Genomic DNA, 18,875 nt, shown 5'->3' with positions numbered 1-18,875 from the left:
ACTTTCGGGAGAAACAGCGCCTTGCGCTTTTCATACCATGACGTCCTGCAGGACGTGGGTTAGGTGACTTGGGAAGGGTGTTGAAGCCCCGCCACGCTGCAGCCAGGCCCAGAATTGCCAGCAGCTGCAGCAGGGCTGAAGTTTCTCTGCCGCGGGATCGGGAGGCTCTGCAAGTCGTTGCTCTTGTTGCAGAGCGGCTGGCAGGACTGCTGCAGAGCGTGCCAAGATTATAGCTGTCGCTTCCTCTCAAACCGACCTCATGCATTTCTTTCCATAAATATTTAAAGAATTCTTATTAAAAGAATTACCAGTATAAAAAAAAATCAAGAGTTTGATAGCTGGTGCGTAGCGTGTGGCTGTAGTCTGCGCTGGAAGGTCAAGGAGCCAACGTGCTTCTCGCCACCGCAGCCAGGCAAACCTCTCTGTGGTGATGCTGCTGGCGGTGGCAAACGGGGCAGCGACTGGGTCCGGCTCCAGGCACCCTCAGATGGGGAGAGGAGGGGGCTTGCACAGGATGAGAGGAGCCTGCAGGAAGGCTCGACCTTGGGCTGCGGTTTGCTGGGGAGCTGCAGGTGGGAGATGGGTGGGTGAGTGCTGGAGGATGCAGGAGCCAGCGGACGGTACTGGTAAACGCTCTGACTGAAGGCACAGGCTGCCAGCATGAAGAAAAGAGAGGTTTGGGCAGGCTGGAAAATGCCGTTACTGACATGATGATTAAATAATAATTTAACTCACTGCATGACAGCGTCGCTGGGTTCATCATCACGTTCCTGCGTAACTTTTCCTTGGCGGCAGGGCTGGTGGAAAGGATCCAGTGGTGCCCGGCCGCACAAGGCAGTGGGCAGGGCTGTGGCTACTGAGCCCCGTCCTGCGGGAGGAGCGGCCACACGCCGTTAGCATCTTAACAGGGAAGGTGGGAACCCAGCGGGACCTTCTGCCAGGGTGGAACTGCCGAGCCCCCATCCGCTTCTCCCTGCAATGTAGCACCCCGTGCCGCCTGCGCAGCCAGCCTCAGCGATTGCAGCACCACACTCCCAGACCTGCGGGTTTTGGACGAGGGAAAAACCCCTCATATATGTTAAAGAGGAAAAATGTCACTGTCCTTCAGTGTTAGGCAGGTAACGCAGTTTAGCGTATCTCTTTTTCATGCATCAACACAATACGTAGAGAGGCTAAAGAGTAGACTTAAAGAAAATGGCATTCACTGGGAAAATCAAGGGAAGATGCTAAAATACATCACTTTCTAGGGACTGCTCTCCTTCCCGCATATAAGGAAGAGGCAGGGAAGTGTGCCAAAGACAGGAGTCATTCGCGGGGATCTGAGTGAGAAGTCTTCGAGTGAAGAGCTGCAGTCTGTGCAGGGGGCTGCCATGAAGAAAGGTCTGAGGGTCAGACTGGGAACGGGGGGACACGTCTTGTCAGGTGTACAGTGTGGGGCTGCAGGCATAAAATAGAAATTCTGGAATTTGGGGCACTGAAGATCGGTACCCATATATGCAGAGTTCTGCCCATTAGCTGACGTCGTTAGAGGAATCATTTCTAACAGTAAGAAAGTTAAAACCCGCAATCCTTGCAGTGACTTCAGAACTCCACAGAGGGAAAACAGGGTTTGAAAAAGAACCCATTAAACATTTAAATATTTCATTAAATATTGAACATTTCAAAAATTGCTTTCTAATGACTCCTGAGGTAAACAGAACAATATTTGGTAACAAAAGCTACCAGAAGTGACAAGGTCCTGCAACAAATGGAGCTTGGCTCTAGATTTTGAGGCTGCGGTAACCTCTCCTGCGATTAGCCATCCAACGAGATCCCTGGGCTCAATCCAGAAACTTTATCTAGCTGTAACTGCTGGTGACACCAAGGGCATCAGGAGCATTTCAAACACGCCAGAAAAAGATCCAGTAGGATTAAAACCAAGATTCTTGCCCCAGGCTGAGTGCCTGAGCAGCAGCTGGTGCCCCGGTGCTGCAGAGAGGCCGTGCTGCAGTGCCGCAGCCGTGCCGGCTGTAGAGTCCCGCAGAACCCGAGCCTTTGTTTTTGGGCTACAGCTTAAGTGGCAAACTACGAGCAGTTGTTTAAGTTCTGTTGACGTTGCTAAAAGGCAGCCGTGTGAATCAGCCCAGCGCTGAGAGCCGAGCATCGCTCCTGCGCTTTGCAGAACCAAAGTTACCACCTGTAGACGGCTGGGGCGAAACACGACCTGCCTAACATCTGTGTTTGGCTGAGATCAGGAGTGAGAAAACGTGTTTAGCAGTGTTTCAGTTGAAGATTTGCTGCAGTAACGGGAAATTTTGGATGCCTCCCTGTGTTATGACACTTTTCCCTGTTGTAGATCAAAATAAGACCCACGGGTGCCACCCGCCTGCCCCCCCGGTGGTCCCTCAGCGCCGCAGGCTCCAGCCGCCACCACACCTCCCTCTTTTAAAAAGCCAAACCAGCGCCAATCTGTACGGGGAAACGTTGAGGTCGGTTTCTTGTTGCATCCCCATCAGCTTGGTGTCACTGTGCATCGCTTTGCCCTCCGAGACTTGTCAAGAACCTGCTTCTCCGCTCACTTGGCCAAGCCCCCGTTGTTGCTCCCCCCTCCCCAGCCACATCTCGCTGCCAGGGGAGGAAAACTAAGATTGATGGCACTAGGTTCCCCGTGCGTGGTGTTGGCATCGAGTCAGGGGGGTTTATAGCAGCACGTTGGCTTTTCTCACTGAATTTTGATTAATGGAGCAGGCGGGAGCCGCTGCCGTCTCCCAGCTCCTGCGGCTGACAGGGGCGAGCCTAATCTGATGTTTAAATGGATTTGGAACGTGTCTGTGGCTCCAGCAACCCCGTCCTGAAGGAAGGACCATCTGCTACAAGATAACCCGATCTCAGAGGGTGCTTGCTTTGGCGCTCTCTGAAAAGAGAGGTGACACATAAAATCTGAGGGGTTTCTCCGATGCTTGCTGATGCAGTGGCCAAGAGGCAGCTCACGTTAGAGACTGGAGGGTTTCAGTCGCCTTGCTTTTCCGACCGCGCTCTGCCCTCTTGGAGAAGATCGGCAGAGAATTTTGTGGGTGCTTGTTACAGATGCAGATGGAAAATCACTCGTACATGTAAAAGAAGTGTATTACTATGGACAACTTAACACGTTTTTCTGATCATGATTTGTATGAAAACCAGGGAAAGCGGTATTGGGAAGATTGGATGGTGTCTTTGCTGGGATGCGAAGAAGCTGGTGAGAAGAAGGGGATAACAGTGGTGTCTGTGTGAACAGGTGATGGAAGTACCTGTGACAGGGATGGCAGAGTGGGTTTGATCGTTGCATTTTGATTGGTGTCTCCAAAACGCAGGTTACTGCATTGGAGGATGCCGACAGAACCGACAAGCTGCTTTTCCACTTTCCCTTACCACGTCTGAGAAACCTGTGCCAGCTGCAGCCTTGCATGCTGTTGCAGGGCTGCGGCTCCCGTGCTGTGCCCGTGCCAGGGCGGTGCATGGCTGCGCAGCTGACGGCAGGGCTGGGGAGAGCAGAGCTGGGCTCAGGCACAGCTGCTAATTTGGGAGACCCATGCCCTGTCCTCAGGATGGTGAGAAGAACGAACCTAACGCCTCGGTTGGCTTTCCCGGGATGCACGGTGGCAGTGCTGCTGCTGCAAGCACTATGCTATTCCCTGATGGAAGTTGGGGGAGAAGCTCTGCAATGGTTGATGTAATTACAGGAGCAATCCCGCGCAGTGCGGTGCTGTAACGGGGATGCGATGAGCTGCTAGGCTTGAGTGAGTGCTGCTCAGCACCACCACGAGAGCCGAGGGTGGTGGCAGTGGCTTTCCATCCTCCCACGCTACCGGTGTCACAGGCCACTGAAGTGGTCGTTGTCCCTGTCCCTGGATGTTGAACATCGGCATCACGTTCCTGCCAGGGGTCCTGCTGCGGGCTGTGGGAAGCGCTGCGCCCAGTTCTAGGGCGGCCGGCACCAGCAGCAGCTCCCAGCGCTGCCTTGCACACCCCGCTGGCGCGGGGCAGCGGGATGGCTCAGGCCAGCCCGTGTCGGAGTGCACGTCCCGGCGGATCTTAGGGCATGATGCTTCCCTTGTGTTGGGCTCCTTGGGGCGTTTGGTGGCCATTTCTACGTGGGCTTCAGGCTCCTACCGCAGCAGGCAGCAGCCCTTCCTTTTGCAGGTGCATTCGCTTTATTCAGGAACCTTTTCATAAGGAATTTCACATCCCCTATTTGGGTGATTTTGCTTTTTTTCTTTTTTCTTTTTTTTTTTTTAAATTCTTTTTAGACCATGTTTTGGATTTCACTTGTCTGGTCGACTGATTCCATTATTTGGGCCATTGTTTTCTGCCGTTGCCATGCCCACATTCGTTTGAAGAGACTGTTCGTTCAGGCATTCCCGTGCAAATCCCGCACAGGGAGGGTGCGCGCAGGGAACGCGTGCCCTTTCCCCGCAGGTTCATTCCTCCCTCTCCAAAAGAAACAAGATGGATCCGAAACGCTGCTGGCAGGGGGAGAGGGAGGCCAGCACGGTGTCCCTTGGGAGGAAGGGGACATCCCCGGGGTTTGCTGTTTGGGAGGGGCAGCGTGGCAGGAGGGTGCAGCACCCAGCAGGGAGCCTGGTCCATCCCTGCCTGCCCCCCCCATGCTTTATCCCCCAAAACCTGTACGGATCCTGTCGGTGATGCCTTCAGGCTGCTGGGGTTTTGGAAGTTGAAGCCTCACACCGTAAAATTACTCAAGTATATTTTAATAATTTAGAGCCACAGGTCTTATGTGATTTGTTCTCTAAAGATTGATTTAGCTTCTTATTAAGGGAATTGGGAATTCAGTGTGAAAATCTGAACAAAATCTAGGCAGTTTTTATTTTTTTTTTTAAATATCCACTAGTGTAACTCACCAGGGAGAAGAATTTCAAAGCCTGTCCAACCCTATCTTGAATTTTTTATACTCTTGCTTTCCTTTTCCCATTCCCAAGGTGTTCTTGTTAAGGGAGAATACCTCAGCATTATTGTATTATTTTTAAATAAGCCACAATCACTTTAAGATGCTCAGGATAAAAAAATCCACTAATACTTTGATTTTTTTTTTCCCCTCCCTCCACTTTTCAGAAGTTTGATAATGCGAGATGTGGACTGCATATAAATGGAGGGGCAGGCAGTTGTAATTGCACAGCTCTCCCCCTCTGCCCAGAGAAGGGCCTTTTTTCTTTAATTATCTGTCGATTTTAAAAAGGTGCGAGATGAAGTAGAGCTGGCAGGGCTTGGCTCCCCAGGAGCAGCGCGGGGGCTGCAGAGTTGATGCGTGTAGCGTGAACGTCTGGGGGCAGGTATGGATCTCATGCTCAGGGGGAGCTGCCTGCACGGCTGCTCTCGGCTGGTTTCTCAGCCCCCAGAGGGACCCACCACCACCGCAGGGCTTTGGGATGGACGCCGGGCTCCCTGCACCCCCAGCCCCGGCTCGCACAGAGCACAGCCCTCCCCAAACCGCGGCTGCGGGCGCCGATGCTCTAGCACTGGACCATGCCGCCGCCGTGGGCATCCCGGTCCTGCCATGGCAACAGGGATGGGAGCGATCCCTGTGGGCGGCATCCACGGTGCCGCCAGGGGCTTCGCCGGGGGACCCGCTGTGCTGCCGGCTCCCACGGGAGTGGCGGCCGCTCACGTCTCGGTCTCTGTTCTCAAACCAGAAATCGATAAGCTGCTGAAGTGGCGTTTCTCCTCAGATGGTTCAGAAATGCCATTTCTGTTCTGCTGGAGATTTTGTAAACTTAAGAGAGAATTGTGAAAAAAAAATGCTCTCCCCTGTCCAGCCCATTAATTCAGCCTGCTCAGGACAGAATTAACCTTGGCAAGCCTTCCAGAGGAGAGAGTCATTCTAACCTTAAAAATCTGCTGATTAAAGCTGGTTTCAGGAATTCGATTTCACTTAATGCGTTGGCTGAGCGCCCAGCCTGGCATTAACATAGCCACAGACACACAGCCCTACGCATTTTTTACCTCTCCTATAAAAAAAAAAAAAAAAAAAAAAAAAAAAGAAGAGAAAAAAAGAAAACTCAGCTAATGAAACCCCTTTTGCGTGTTTTGAGCAAGAATTCATTTTAAAGACTCCTTTAGCTAGGGGCATTAAGTGTGCCCTGATTCCCTGTCTCCTAAGGCCAGCCAGGGAGGTAATTCCGTTCTGCTAATTAGTTGCAGCGTGGTGTGTCGAGCCGGCCGCCACTGCCCGGGCGCTTGGTGGCCCAGCCTGGGTGCGGGGCAGGGGGGTTCATCGCCACCCCATCTCGGAGGCGGGGGTCAGCGGAGCCAGGCGCAGGAAAATCGCCACCGTGCACCCTCTGCCTGTGAACCCCCACGTACCGCGCTGTCAGACCTCAGGTTTTACGTCGTCCAACAGCGCTTAACTCATTAACCTTGAAAATCCTCCAAAACAACGAAGCTCAGTTTTCTAAGGTTTCTATTTATATCTTGAACATTTTTTTATACGCCTTTTTATCTGTAAATTAATGTCGGTTTTATTGCCACCATCACTCGTTTTGTCTCCCTCCCAGATGCTGGGTTTCCAGGGTCCGTGTCTCCCGCCGCAGCGCATTTCTCCGCAGCCGTGGTCTCCCTTGGTGCCAGTGCCCGGTGCCGTGGGGACGCTTCCCGCTGTCTCTGCGAGGCGGGGGGCTGGCTTGTGCCTGGGTCTCCTTCAGCCCAGCTGCCCAAGTTAGAACATCCAGGCCCAAAACATCCATCTAGAACTAGATTCCCATGCCGTGCTGCTGGCAGGGGGGAGGCACGGAGAAAAGAAAACTGGAAAAAAATTGTATCTGTATTCTGGATGCTTTGTCAGTTCTGTGAACCGTTAGGATTTGCTTAACAGTTTGCTGAGATGTTGAAAACCGGTTTCATGGAGGAGGGATGCTTTTATGTAATTCATTATTGACACCTCTGGAATGATGTGCGAGACAGATCTGGAGACGGGGAGCAGCGTTCCTACCTGTGGATGCAGCGAGCCTGGCAGCTCGGTGTCAGGGCTTGTCGTGGGGGTGTGTTGTTATCAGGTGGCGTTTCAAAGGGCTTCACAGCAAATGGGGGCTGGGACGCCCGTGGGGGGGTGCCGGTGTATATATGGATATATGTCGGACCAGATGATACGGATGTTCCCAGCTGTCACAGGGGTCCTCCCATGACACACTCCGCACCAGTTTCCCTGTCCTCGCTGGGAAGCTGGTCGGACTGGGAGATGCTGCACCCGCCAAGCCGCTTTCCAGAGGGGGGAGGGCGCGCTCTGGGTCAGCAGAACTGAACATGAAAAACCTTTTAATGCAGCCCCGGGTGCCGTGCAGCCCCGAGTTGCTGTCAAGGATTATCTTAAATGGTGACTGCCTGTCCCCAGGCTGAGCGGTGGGGGTTTAATGTTAAGCTTTTCTCTGGATTATTTTCCGCAGGGTGTTGGGTTTTTTTTCCCCCTCTTATTTTTCCTCCCTGCTTTTTTTCCTGTGTGTGGGATGTACCCTTGACACATTTAAAAACATTATTAATCTTTGTCATTTGTATTTTAAAAATAACTCGGTGATAGCAGCCAGCGGTCCTTAAATCCTTTTTAATTCAGGCCGACCTTGTGAGCGGTGATCTTGGGGAGGAGACGCTGCCGCCAGCCTCCCCGTGTGCTCGCCGATAAGCGCGCGCTTGACGATGCGCCTCTGCGCCCGCCGCGTCGCGGGGCACGCTAGCAGGCTCAGGGCGGGTGAGCTCGCTGCTTGTGGAGTGGGTTTGCAGTTTGGGAGTGGGTCTGCAGTTTCTGGGTGGGTTTGCAGTTTCTGAGTGGGTTTGCACTTTGTGGTTTTGCGCTTTGTGAGGTGCCTTCCAGGCAGAAGGAGCATAAATGAAGATCTCCTGGCCCCTTTGTGTTCATGCCGAATGGCCGGCGCCCTGCGCTGAGGGATGGCGTGGACAGAGCCGTGTCCCACCTGGCCAGGTGGATGGTGTCCCTGGAGCACTGAGAGTGGGTCACCCCCACCAGTGCCGGTAAAGCCTCAGTGCCACACATCAGCCTTCGATCCATGGCACCCGTATCTGCAAAAACAGGTATTGGAGACAACTGGGACGGTGATACAGCAATACGTTTTTCCAGTATCCATCTGCTCAAGTTCCACTTCAGTGGTTTAAAGTCTCGCTGAAGTCTGGCCGGGGCAGTCCTGTCCTGCAGCCGCTGCTGCCGGGAGGGTGCCTGGTGGCGATGCCCGCACCCAGAGCGGTGAGGACGCCCCGCAGGGTGCAGGGCAGCCAGCGAGTGGAGTGCGCATTCGTTGTGAGAGTCGTCATCGATGCCATTGATGGAGTACAACAAAAAAGGAAATTCCCCGTAAAAATCCCTGCAGTTGGATTGATTTATTTTTTCTTTCTGTAATGGCAGAATACTGGTGTGCCTAAAATATACATGGCCCACAATCTTCCAGGGGAAATATCTGCGAGCAGATTGCTGGGCTGTTGCAATCTCACATTTAAGGAAAACTAATCACCTTCAGTATGGCAGAATATATCATTATGTGCACACCCATCCCCCATGCGTGCTATATTAAAAGCCAGCAGAGTCAGAAAATAATATTACTTTCTTAATAATAAACAAATCTTGTGGACAGGAATTGTACTGGGATCTTTTAAATTAAAAAGAGTTTTGTGTGTTTGGTTTGCGCTGGGCTTGGCTTCCAACCCATAGCAGTGTTGAAAAGTTTTAACGTACTGGAAATTTGATTTTTTCCTGCAGAAGGAATTCCTTAGCCTTACTGCTTTCAGTTAATCAGAGAAGCAGAGTTCATTTAAAAAAAAGGAAGAAAAGAAAGCAACTGTCTTGGCATTTTGCTGTATAAATCACCTGACAGCAATTTTTTCAGTTTACAAACCCTAAATTTTCAGTTTACAGACCCAGGTGATAAACGATTGAAAAAGAGATATTTGTGCCATGTGTTTTGGGAAATAAAAATATGTTGAAGCAAAGGTTAAAATGCAGCTAAGCAAAGATCAGAGCACCGCGGGGAGCTGAGTGGCGGTGCGGCGGGGGGCTTGCAGAGAGATTCGGTAACCTGTAGCAATGTTTAAAAAAAATATATTGGGGTGCTAGAATCTGGTGTTTGGTGTTGCCTGGGCCGATTTCCCAATGACGTCCTGCAGCGGATAGCACACCGCTGCTCCCGTCCCCAGCGCCGCCACCTCGGGTGATGGTTTCCTTCGCTAACCCCACTCTGCTTTCTCTCTTTTTGTGTCCCTAGTGCTTGTACGGCTGCTACGTCCATTCCTCCATCATCCCCACGTTTCACAGAAGGTGCTACTGGCTTCTGCAGGTAGGATGATGAAAAGTTCCTCGCCCCGGGGGTGATCTGGCAGAGCTTGGCCGGGTTTGCGTCCGGGGAGGTCGGCGTTCCTGCCTCTCGTTGGGGGGGGGGTGTGGGGTGTGTGTCGGGGGTGTCCCAAGGGGATGTGGTTTTTCTTTGTTGTGTGTGTCTGTTCAGAGGGATGATGCATTTTCTCTTGCAAATACAGAGCTGATGCCAGCTCAAACATTCCCTGAACAGAGTCAGCTCAGGTGAGACTTTTTGAAGGTTTTCGGTTGGGTTTTCCCATTTTGAAGACGTTTAGGTTTTTGCTTGTGCTTTTCTGTTCTGAGGCGAGGCAGGCGCAGGAGCTCGGGTTGCCGAGTGCTGCACCGGTGTGCGATGCTGTGGGGCAGGATCACCCCGTGGCTGTGTTTGGGGCAGCCCTCTGGCCAGCCTGGCAGGGGATCTGCTTTCCTCCAGTGGGGCGTTCAGTCTCGATGGAGGGGTTTGGCGTTGCTCAGTGACTTTTCTTCTGGTTGCTGTGCGCACAGTGAAGCCCCTGGAGGAGTCAGGCGGTTTTCCTCTTTATTTCTGCAGGGTTTGGGTAGTGACCTGATCCCCACCAGGCTCCTTGGGCTGCGGTGGGTGTCCTGGAGTTCACGTGTGGGAGTTTGCCCAGGGTGGGCATTGGCTGGACCAAGATGCTCACCCTTATGTTTGCAGAGCTGTTTATATTACTGACTGGTTACTGTTGCTTACAAAGTGAAAGCAGTTTGTTTTCTTTTGTTAGAACAGAGCGTTTGACACATATTGTAATAATACAACTGTTTTAAAGATGAAACCCCTGCAGTCCTGAAAACAAACAGGTCTAAGGGAAGCCACATCTGTTTCAAGAAACAAATGGAAAGCATTGCCTTTTTGCCCCTGGTTTTGCAATTGCACGTGCATATTAAAAAAGAAATTGCTGTTGCTGTCACTGCTGCACAAAAGACACCCCACGACCCACAGAGGGTGGTGCCCACACCGTGGATGTAATCAAAGGGAACATTCACAAAATGTCACTGTCCTCTGTGATGTTTATGTGCGTCTCGGCTCCGTTTGCATCCTCTGCTTATAAATGCTGTGTGTAAGTAAAGGGGAAGAGGCTTTGCTGCAGCAGTGGGAGCAGTGTTTCAGCCCCACAGAGGTAAGCTGTGACTCCACTGAAAACACAGCACGGCCGCACTGATCCCACAGACATTTAGCGCTTTTCCCTGTAGCCTCTCGAGGTCCTGACCGGCATCCATGGTTGGATGCAGAAGAAAGAGGGGGAGTGGGGGCAGGTGTGCCTAAAGAAGCCATTAAATGTTCGTGGTTCGGTGTGCCGAGCTGCGCAAAACCACTAAACTTACGGTCCCCTTTGCCCAGGGCGGCAGGCAGCTGCTCGCCTTGTTCAGCATCCATCTCTGCCAGTGCCCATGATGTGTGGTGTGATGCAGGAATCCAAAGAAAACTCAGAATTCTCTCTGAATAACTGCTGGCATGGCATGGCGGTGCTTCCCGAGCCAGCGTCTCTCCTGGGCATCCTTGTGAAGGAAGGGAGGACCACAGTGGGCAGGATAGCAGGTCACTTGGTTCCTCAGCTCTTGCCAACTGAAGAACAGGAGCTGGGGCTGGGGCTGGGTGGGAGCATCCTCCATCCACTGCCCCAAGAGCTCGGGGAGGTACCAGCACTGCCCAGGGCCAAAAGGTGCCGCAGGTCCCCCTGTCAGCCCAGGTGCAGTCGCCATATGGGTGCCGGGAGGTTTCTGGAGTCCCTGGGGGACGGCTCATGAAACGTGTTCACATAAACTGAAAATGTTAAGGGAGGGCCCTGTTTCTGAAGAAATTCAGGGCAGACAGCAGAGTCCTTCCTATTAGATCCCAAGAGGAACAGATGACGCAAAATCAAATTGCAGAGCTCCAAACTAAAATTGGGCTGTGACCTTTAGGGAGATTCGCTCCCAAACCGCAAAGCTTTTTCCATTACCTTTGAGAGAGCATTTTCTAGCTTCACCCATCTCTCCATCAGGAATTTTCCCATGATTTCAACCCGTTATCCAGCAGCCTTAGTGGTGCTCACAGAGCCCGAGTGCTCCCTGGCCATGGGCAGTCCCAGGTCCTGCGCAGTTGTGGGCTGGCTCTCCCCTCGTACATCATCCCTCTTATCTTGCAAGCTTTGTATTGCTTTTTGGTTTGTTGCATCCTACCTACAAGTGTTGCTGGACTTGGCTGTTGTGGCAGTTAACGAGCTTCTATCTAATGAGTTGTGTTGCAGCACCACAGCATCCTTACCTGTACCCTGAGGTCTGGCTGGCTCACGTTCCGAGGGTGCCTGTCGACGCTTAAGCATCTTCTTTGCCCTGGTAATTGCTTTGGATTGAGATGAGTGGATGGGAAGTACGTTTCTTACGAGCCTATTTATAAAATGTGATGCAGCACATCTCGTTGGGGATGTAGTATGCCGGTATTCTGAAACAAGGACATGCTGTGCCTTCACTGTGGGAGGAATAGGGGTCTGTGATTCATGACAGCATCTCCCAGGCATAAATGGGCATCCTTCAATCATGCGCTCAAGGTTATGCAGCCGGAGAGAAAAAAGCTGGCCAAGAATAGATGACGCTTTTCTAACATCTGCACAATGTTTCTGTTCAGCTCTGCATCGGAGTCAGGGGGAGCGAGACCAGAAGGAGAGAGGGAGAAGGTGGTTTCTGTGTCTTGAGTCTTCTGCTTCAGCACCACCCAGCAGATGACTTTGATATTCTGAGACGGGCACGGGCAGGGCGGTGTTTCACGTGAGCCTCCGGCAGAGCTTTTCGGTTCGCAGAGGCGAATGGGTGACTTTCACGTTTTTTTACAGAGGCGTGTAAGTACGTTCCTGGGATACGGAGCGCTCTGCCCGTGAGCCTCAGGTCAATAGGAAGCAAATACAATTAGTCTGTGCTGCCGCCTGTGTTTTATGGGATGATCTTCCTCCAAATCCTATTGTCAGGTTAGATATTGATTAAAAATCCCCATGCAGTTGTTCTTGATCTTTTCTGACTAGCGTTTTCAGCATAAAGGCCAAGACTCACACAAGCCACAGAGACCAGCAGTCTCTCCTGTGCATTTATGCTGTGCTGTAGCCATTAATTATACGGTGGTAGCCGATTTCTTGACGAAACAACTTTGCCCTGTCATTTATGATTGACACAACGTGCCTTCTCCCTGCAGACTGGTCAAAGGGATAAGAAATGAAAACCAGCCAGCTCGAACCGTCAGCGGGCAAGACGCAGTTGTGTGAGTCTCTGGTGCCAGCAGTTGCCCTGCCGTCGGCAGAGGCTGTGGCGCGGTGGCCACGAGTGCTGGCTGGCACGGAGCCGTGGTGGTGGCAGCTCTGCTGCACAAGGCACTGCAGCGCAGGTCTCCTCGCTGTTCAGAAGGGGGTTACATTTCTGAGACATTTCAAGCTTTCTTGGTAATGGATTTTAAATGCCTCCTCACCCCAAACACCTTTAGTATTTTTAATAGATGCTGTAATTGCCGAGCAAGTGTTGTAGTGTCTCAGCAGGAGACGGTCCAGCCCTGGGTGCTGGTGGCCTCTCACATGGACCTTTTGGAGCCGAGGTGGTGGTGGTGGTGGTGTCCTACACCAGCTTTCTCACATTTCTTCTTCCAGTTTCCTGATGCCTAGAAACAGAAGATCACGCCCTGGGTGACAGGCAGAGGAAAGGACGGGGCTGGGGCTGCAGATGGGCTCTTCAGGGGGTGCTGGGTAGGACCCTTCAGTAGCCTGTTTGGGGTTCTGTTGGTTTGCATTCCCTGTTAGCTCCATAAAAGCGGTGCCCTGGCTGTTGGCGGGCGCAGGCCGGTGATGTGCTGTGGGTGATGGCCGGTCCCCAGCTCCTGGGCAGGCTCTGGCGCAGACACTGCACTGGGTTTGTCCACCAGCCGGGCACCTGCGCTACGCCTGTTTAGACCTTCAAAACGGCACCAGATTTTTCTGTCGACGGAAAAAGGAGGAAAAAAACCTGTTTGTGCTCGTAATGACTAATGCAGGGAAAATGTGGGTTCTCAGATACAGACAATTTTCAAACATTGGCAGAGCTGAGTGGCAAAACGCAGCATTCCCTTCTGTGTATTGGTAATTGGCACCCCAGGAACTGGAAATTAATTTAGCTTCCAGGCTCCCAGGGCTGGCTGCTGTTTGCAAGGGTTATTGGAGGCAGGCTTTGTCTTTACCCATTAGTAGCGATGTGTCCCTTGCTCTCCTCCACGCTTGTGCCATGCAGCTGGTTGTTGGACATTCATCGTTTTCCATCCTGCCTTTAGCAGGTTTTGATATATTTTGTAGTGCTGGTGTTAAGGTACTGCGGTTATGGGAAGTAATAATGTGGGGAAAAGAAAGAAAGTGTTGCCCTTGTTTTTAATTAAGCACTTGAAGTGTGCTGTAAGGTCGTGCTAAAAACTTTTTGTGAATTTGGATAGTAAGTAAATACTAGTTCTTCATGACATGGGGCAGAAGTTCTCATATATTGCCATCTTTTCTGTAATTGTTTGCCTAAATATGGGGGGAAAGTGTTTTAGGCACACAGGTTTCATTAATGTTATTATTTGTTTGGGTTTTTGAATGACTCCCCACTTTCTCCAGTAATTTAATAACAGCAACAGTCACAGCAGGGCGAGATCAGGAATCCTTGACAGTGTGCTGCCGACAGGATAGGCCATCCTCCTATTCAGCTAGAGAAAACTTGCGATAAACCAGAATGAATTATGATCATATATTCCCATAAAGCCCGTGCATTTGTTCAGAGAATGTTCATTAGCTTATTTGTTTGCCAACAGGTGGGATTTTCTTGATAAAGGTGGACATGGGAGTAGCGGGGAACACCGATATGAGCGGGTAGGGATGGTCAGCCTGTTGGTGTCTACCTGTTCATCTCCGCTGGTCAAAGACCCACCAGCCCTCGAGGGCAATGTGGAGGTAGATACCCATTGCACATGGTGTGCGCACGAACTGCTCACCGAATTACTCAAAATCGATGAAGAAGCATGTGAGCGGCACTGTCCTCGTGGGCGAGGGGGAGAAGCGGAGCGGGGTGTGGGCTGAGCTGTGCTGGCATGGGGAGACGCCGGAGCCCCTCAGAGCCCTCTCATAAATTTGGCTTTCGCAGTAATTGCTGAAATGTGATAATCCAGTCCTCTCGGAGGCGGGGGGGGGCGGGGGGGGGGGAATTGCATTTCATCTTTATTGCTTGCACGCTCACGTGGTGCTCTCAGCAGCCGCAGGAGCCACTGGGATGCTTTACCGCGGCGTAGAAAATGGCAGAGGAAAGTCAGGGGCCACCGGCGGCTGTGCCAGTGGTGAGGTCCAGGCAAGATGCCTGCCCTGGAAGGAGCGCGTGGGAGACGCTCAGGGGATGCTGTAGCAGGGCAATATTTTGTTCGCAGTCTTCAGTTACCCCCCCTGTGGTTCTGCCTGTGCCAGCTGTACCCTGCAGGGTATCCACCGGCACTGATTTAATGTCAGAGACTTACGCAATATTTTCTCTTTAAACTGTTTGTTCCTGGGTTCTTCCTTCTGATGCACTTGAATATTCAGCTGCTTATTAGTGTTAATGTCTGCACCGATGCTTGACGTTCCCTGAGTGTTCCCTTCCTCAAATGCAGCTCGTCTGAAAGCTGTGGGCAGAAAGCATCAAGGCCTGAAAATCAGTTAAAATGTTTTACATGATGTCCGCAGCTGCCCTGCAGAAATTTGGTGTTCATTCTGTATATTTTGGCCTCAAATTTTCTGTTACAACCTAAGCCAGAGGAAAACCTTCCCATTCCTTTTTGCTGCTGCCCCGGCAGAGCAGCATTTCCCTGTCTGATTGCTTGTGCTGGGCTGTGTCAGCAGCATCTTCCACGTCCCTGGCTGGAGGAGCAACAGACAGCTTGAGGATTTTGGTCTTTTTCAACATAAATTGGAAGCATTACAACCTCATAAAAATTCCTGAGACTTTTGCTTAGTAATGGGGTTTTATTTTTCATTGGGGTAAAATAGAAATGACTGGGCAATAAAGCATTGAAGATGGTGCTCAGTGTGTGGGCGCTTTAGATCGGTCCCATATTGTTGGGGAGAAAGGTGTAGGTTAGGCTCTCAGCATAATGAGCCTTTGCGTTTTTTCTAACGGGAATATAAACTGTTGCTGCTATGCTAGCACATTTTCCCAGAGTGAATTTTAGCCGGCATGATGAAATTAAGTGTGTACTGATGTATAGCAGAGTAGGGCACGGGGTACTTAACCAGCACTAGCGTGGCTCAGCATCCTGAGCACGCTGCTGCGACGACCCACAGCATCATAGTGCAGATGGGCTGGGTGACCTTGGGGCAGCGACTGAACAGTCCAAGGTCCAGGATCCCATCCAGGAGTGATGGCAGCAACAGCACTCGTGACTTGTGGTAGAGGCACTTCGGGACCTGTGGCCTTTACGCTATTTACTTCTGCCATGTCTTCATGCCTGGTCTCTGCCCCCTTGTAGAGGCTGTTGGCTGCTGCTTGCCGTAAAGCTAAGGAAATCTAGAAGAGAATACAAGGTGTTATACAGTTTATTGTCTTTATACAGTCAGAGGCTGTGGGTATCAGAGGGTTAAATTCTGCTGAAAAATGCAGAGTGTGTCACAGGCAGAGCCCCAGCGAGATGGACCATGACACTGAACAAGATGGACCACAACACCAAACGAGATGGACCACGATACCAAACGGACAGAGAAACTCCCGTGTTCCTAACATATGGCCACAAACATGGCTGAAAGGCAGAAAAAGTCCTGCCTTTCTCATGAAAATGCCACCATTTCTAAAGGTTTCCCAACTGCTGTAACACTCTTGCCTTGTCCGACCCGAGCTTTGCCTTCTCCTTTGGCAGTGCTGTGATGGGGAGAAGCGAATGTGAACCCCTGGTGATATTTCTCAGACAGACACATCCACCTTGGTGCCTTTTCAGCGCAGGCATCCCTTTGGAAAGGTTCGTTTCTGCAGGACCAGACAAGGACCTGCCACCAACAGGTGCTTTAATTGCCTCAGGTTCCTGTTGTTAGTGTAAAGTGTGCACCTGGAGCTGTGCTGTGGGAGAAGACGGTAAGTGCGGCGGGAGCACACGGTGCTGCCAGGAGAGAGAATTGTCTTCTGCACCAATTTAGCTCTGAGCTGCAGCAGCAGAAGGGCTTTTGATACCTGCTCCGGCCAGAAGTCAATGGTATCCAGCAGTCCCCTTGTGTCTCTGCCAGGCTTCATGATGCTTCTGTGTGCAAAAGTGTTTTTGGAGGAAAGAAAAAGTTGTGGATGCCCCTTTCATGCTTCCTTAATATTCCTTTGACGTGATCTCTCTGAAAGACCACTCTCTCCTTTCTCTCCTTTCAGCTTCTTGACAGCTCTTTTTGAAGGCACAGTGCTCCTTGCCATGTCTCTGCTGCCGTGCGATCACAGGAACAACCGTGTCTCAAGACTTCCCATCACATTATTCAGGGCTCATTAAAGATCTGAAATACTCCTGGAGTCGGTGGAGCTGTGCAAGAAGTATTGCCCGGTCCAACTGAAATCCCAGGGGTTTTGTTCACTCTTGTAGTAATTTTTTGGTTTCATTATTTTGTGAGGCAGGGGATTTTTGGTCATGTTTCTAACCAATATTTACTCCTGGAAATGAATTTCAGAGAAACCGTGTCAGAGGGGTGTTAGCCGTGCCTCCTCGCAGACACCTTAACCCTTCTCGTTCCTTCTGGCCGGCGGGCAGAAGCTGCTGGGAGCGTTGGACTGGTGCCCAGCTGCCCACCACAGCCAGCCCCGGGCCCCGCTGGCACTGCCCTCAGCAAAGCTTGAACCCCGGGGCGAGCAAGTGGGTTTGAAGGAGCCTTTTTGTGGCTCCACATGCTGGGTAGAACTGGAGTTCGGTTTAGCACGGATGCCCCAAAACTTCATCTTAACTCTCGCTAGAGAGGGCTGTGGCGGTAACAGTTCCCGTCATGCTCTGCCATACCACAGCATTTGAGTGAAACAAAAATGAAGCAAAAGCCACGACGCTGCAGGCTGCGCTGCTGGAAGACCTCTCGCCTTCGCCTTGGGCAGCAGAAGCTGGAGAGGAGCTGTTTGGCTTTGAGAGGAACCAGCTGCTGCCGGGCTGCTCTTCGTCACCCCCCTCCCCATCGCCCCCGTGCCTCCCCGGGGCTGCTGTCGCGGCCTGCTGCCGTGATGGGCACTGAGCATCACAGGCGGTGACAGCCGCGCTCTCCTCCCCAACACTCGCGCCCGCTCGCTGCTTTTGTGACACCTCCTGGGTTTCGCAGCCGAGTGGCGGGAGCCCTGTCAGCCCTGCCAGCCCTGCCACCCCTGCTAGCCCCGCCAGCCCTGCTAACCTACCAGCTCTGCCAGCCCTGCCAGCCCCACCAGCCCTGCCACCCCTGCTACCCCTGCCGCCCCTGCCAGCCCGGCCAGCCCTGCCACCCCTGCTAGCTCCGCCAGCCCTGCCACCCCTGCTACCCCTGCCACCCCTGCTACCCCTGCCAGCCCTGCCAGCCCTGCCACCCCTGCTACCCCTGCCACCCCTGCTACCCCTGCCAGCCCTGCCAGCCCTGCCAGCCCTGCCAGCCCCACTACCCCTGCCAGCCCTGCTAACCCTGCCAGCCCTGCCGCTTTGCTAGCCCTGCCACCCCTGCCATCCCTGCCATCCCTGCCAGCCTTGCCAGCCCTGCCACCCCTGCTAGCCCTGCCATCCCTGCCAGCCCTACTAACTCTGTCAGCCCTGCCGCCCCTGCCATCCCTGCCATCCCTGCCAGCCCTACTAACTCTGTCAGCCCTGCCACCCCTGCTAGCCCTGCCATCCCTGCCAGCCCTACTAACTCTGTCAGCCCTGCCGCCCCTGCTAGCCCTGCCAGCCTGCAGCTTGCCCCTTGGGCCACCGCTCGGGGCAGCATGATTGCCAGCTCTGGCTAGTGGCGAGCTGCCCCGTGGCTCCTGCTGGTCAGGGCACTTGCCTGAAGGCGCTGGGCACCCAGGTGAAGGACGTCGTGGCTGAGCCCGGCCAGGGCTGCAGGGACGGCCAGGGGGGCAGCCCCGGTGCCTGCGGGGGGTCGCCCAGGGGTGATCCCATTGAGTAACGCTCTGTGTTCCACTTGTCTTCTCAGCCCCTAACGTGCGCTCAGAGCGGCTGCGTGGGTTGAAGCCCTGCTCCGGTCCTGCAGTCTGGTTTTCCAGTGCAGGCACGGAGAGGACCTGTTCAAGCTGAAGGCTATTTTTGCTTGGGTTTTCCTCCCTTAAGTTTTACTTGCTCACTAATGCTAGCTTCTCACAGAGCCTGCACCTTCACTAAAATTAAGATCCATCTGGCAGTGCTCATCGCACGCGCTCCTCCTCCCGGCCATCTCCTTCCTCCTAAGGAAGCCGCCCTGTGCACCGCTCCAAAGTCCCCGTTTGGCATCACGGGGCGTGTGGGGCGTTCGCTGTTGGGGGAAGGATGCGACGCTGGAGTGAGCAGCAGCTGCAAGAGCTTTTCAGGAGAGTCAGCGGCGCGTCCACGCTTCGCACCCCTCCTTGCACACAGGACCGCGAAAATAAATCAGTGTTG

General features: G+C 52.7%; 1 protein-coding gene across 14 annotated transcripts in view; it reads left to right on the top strand.

Moving 5' to 3' along the window:
- CAMTA1 (calmodulin binding transcription activator 1) overlaps positions 1–18,875 on the top strand; it is a 324,887-nt gene that overhangs the window by 176,714 nt on the left and 129,298 nt on the right. For all 14 annotated transcript variants that reach the window (XM_055705087.1, XM_055705080.1, XM_055705081.1 and 11 more), the window contains one exon: positions 9,234–9,305. In XM_055705087.1, coding sequence (XP_055561062.1) covers positions 9,234–9,305 — 72 coding nt within the window. The remainder of the gene's footprint in view (positions 1–9,233; positions 9,306–18,875) is intronic.

The sequence above is a fragment of the Falco cherrug genome, chromosome 3 (genome assembly GCF_023634085.1).
Source record: "Falco cherrug isolate bFalChe1 chromosome 3, bFalChe1.pri, whole genome shotgun sequence".
Classification (NCBI taxonomy): Eukaryota; Metazoa; Chordata; class Aves; order Falconiformes; family Falconidae; genus Falco; species Falco cherrug.
The sequence above is the reverse complement of the archived record's forward strand: the minus strand, read 5'-3'. Positions and strand labels throughout refer to the sequence as shown.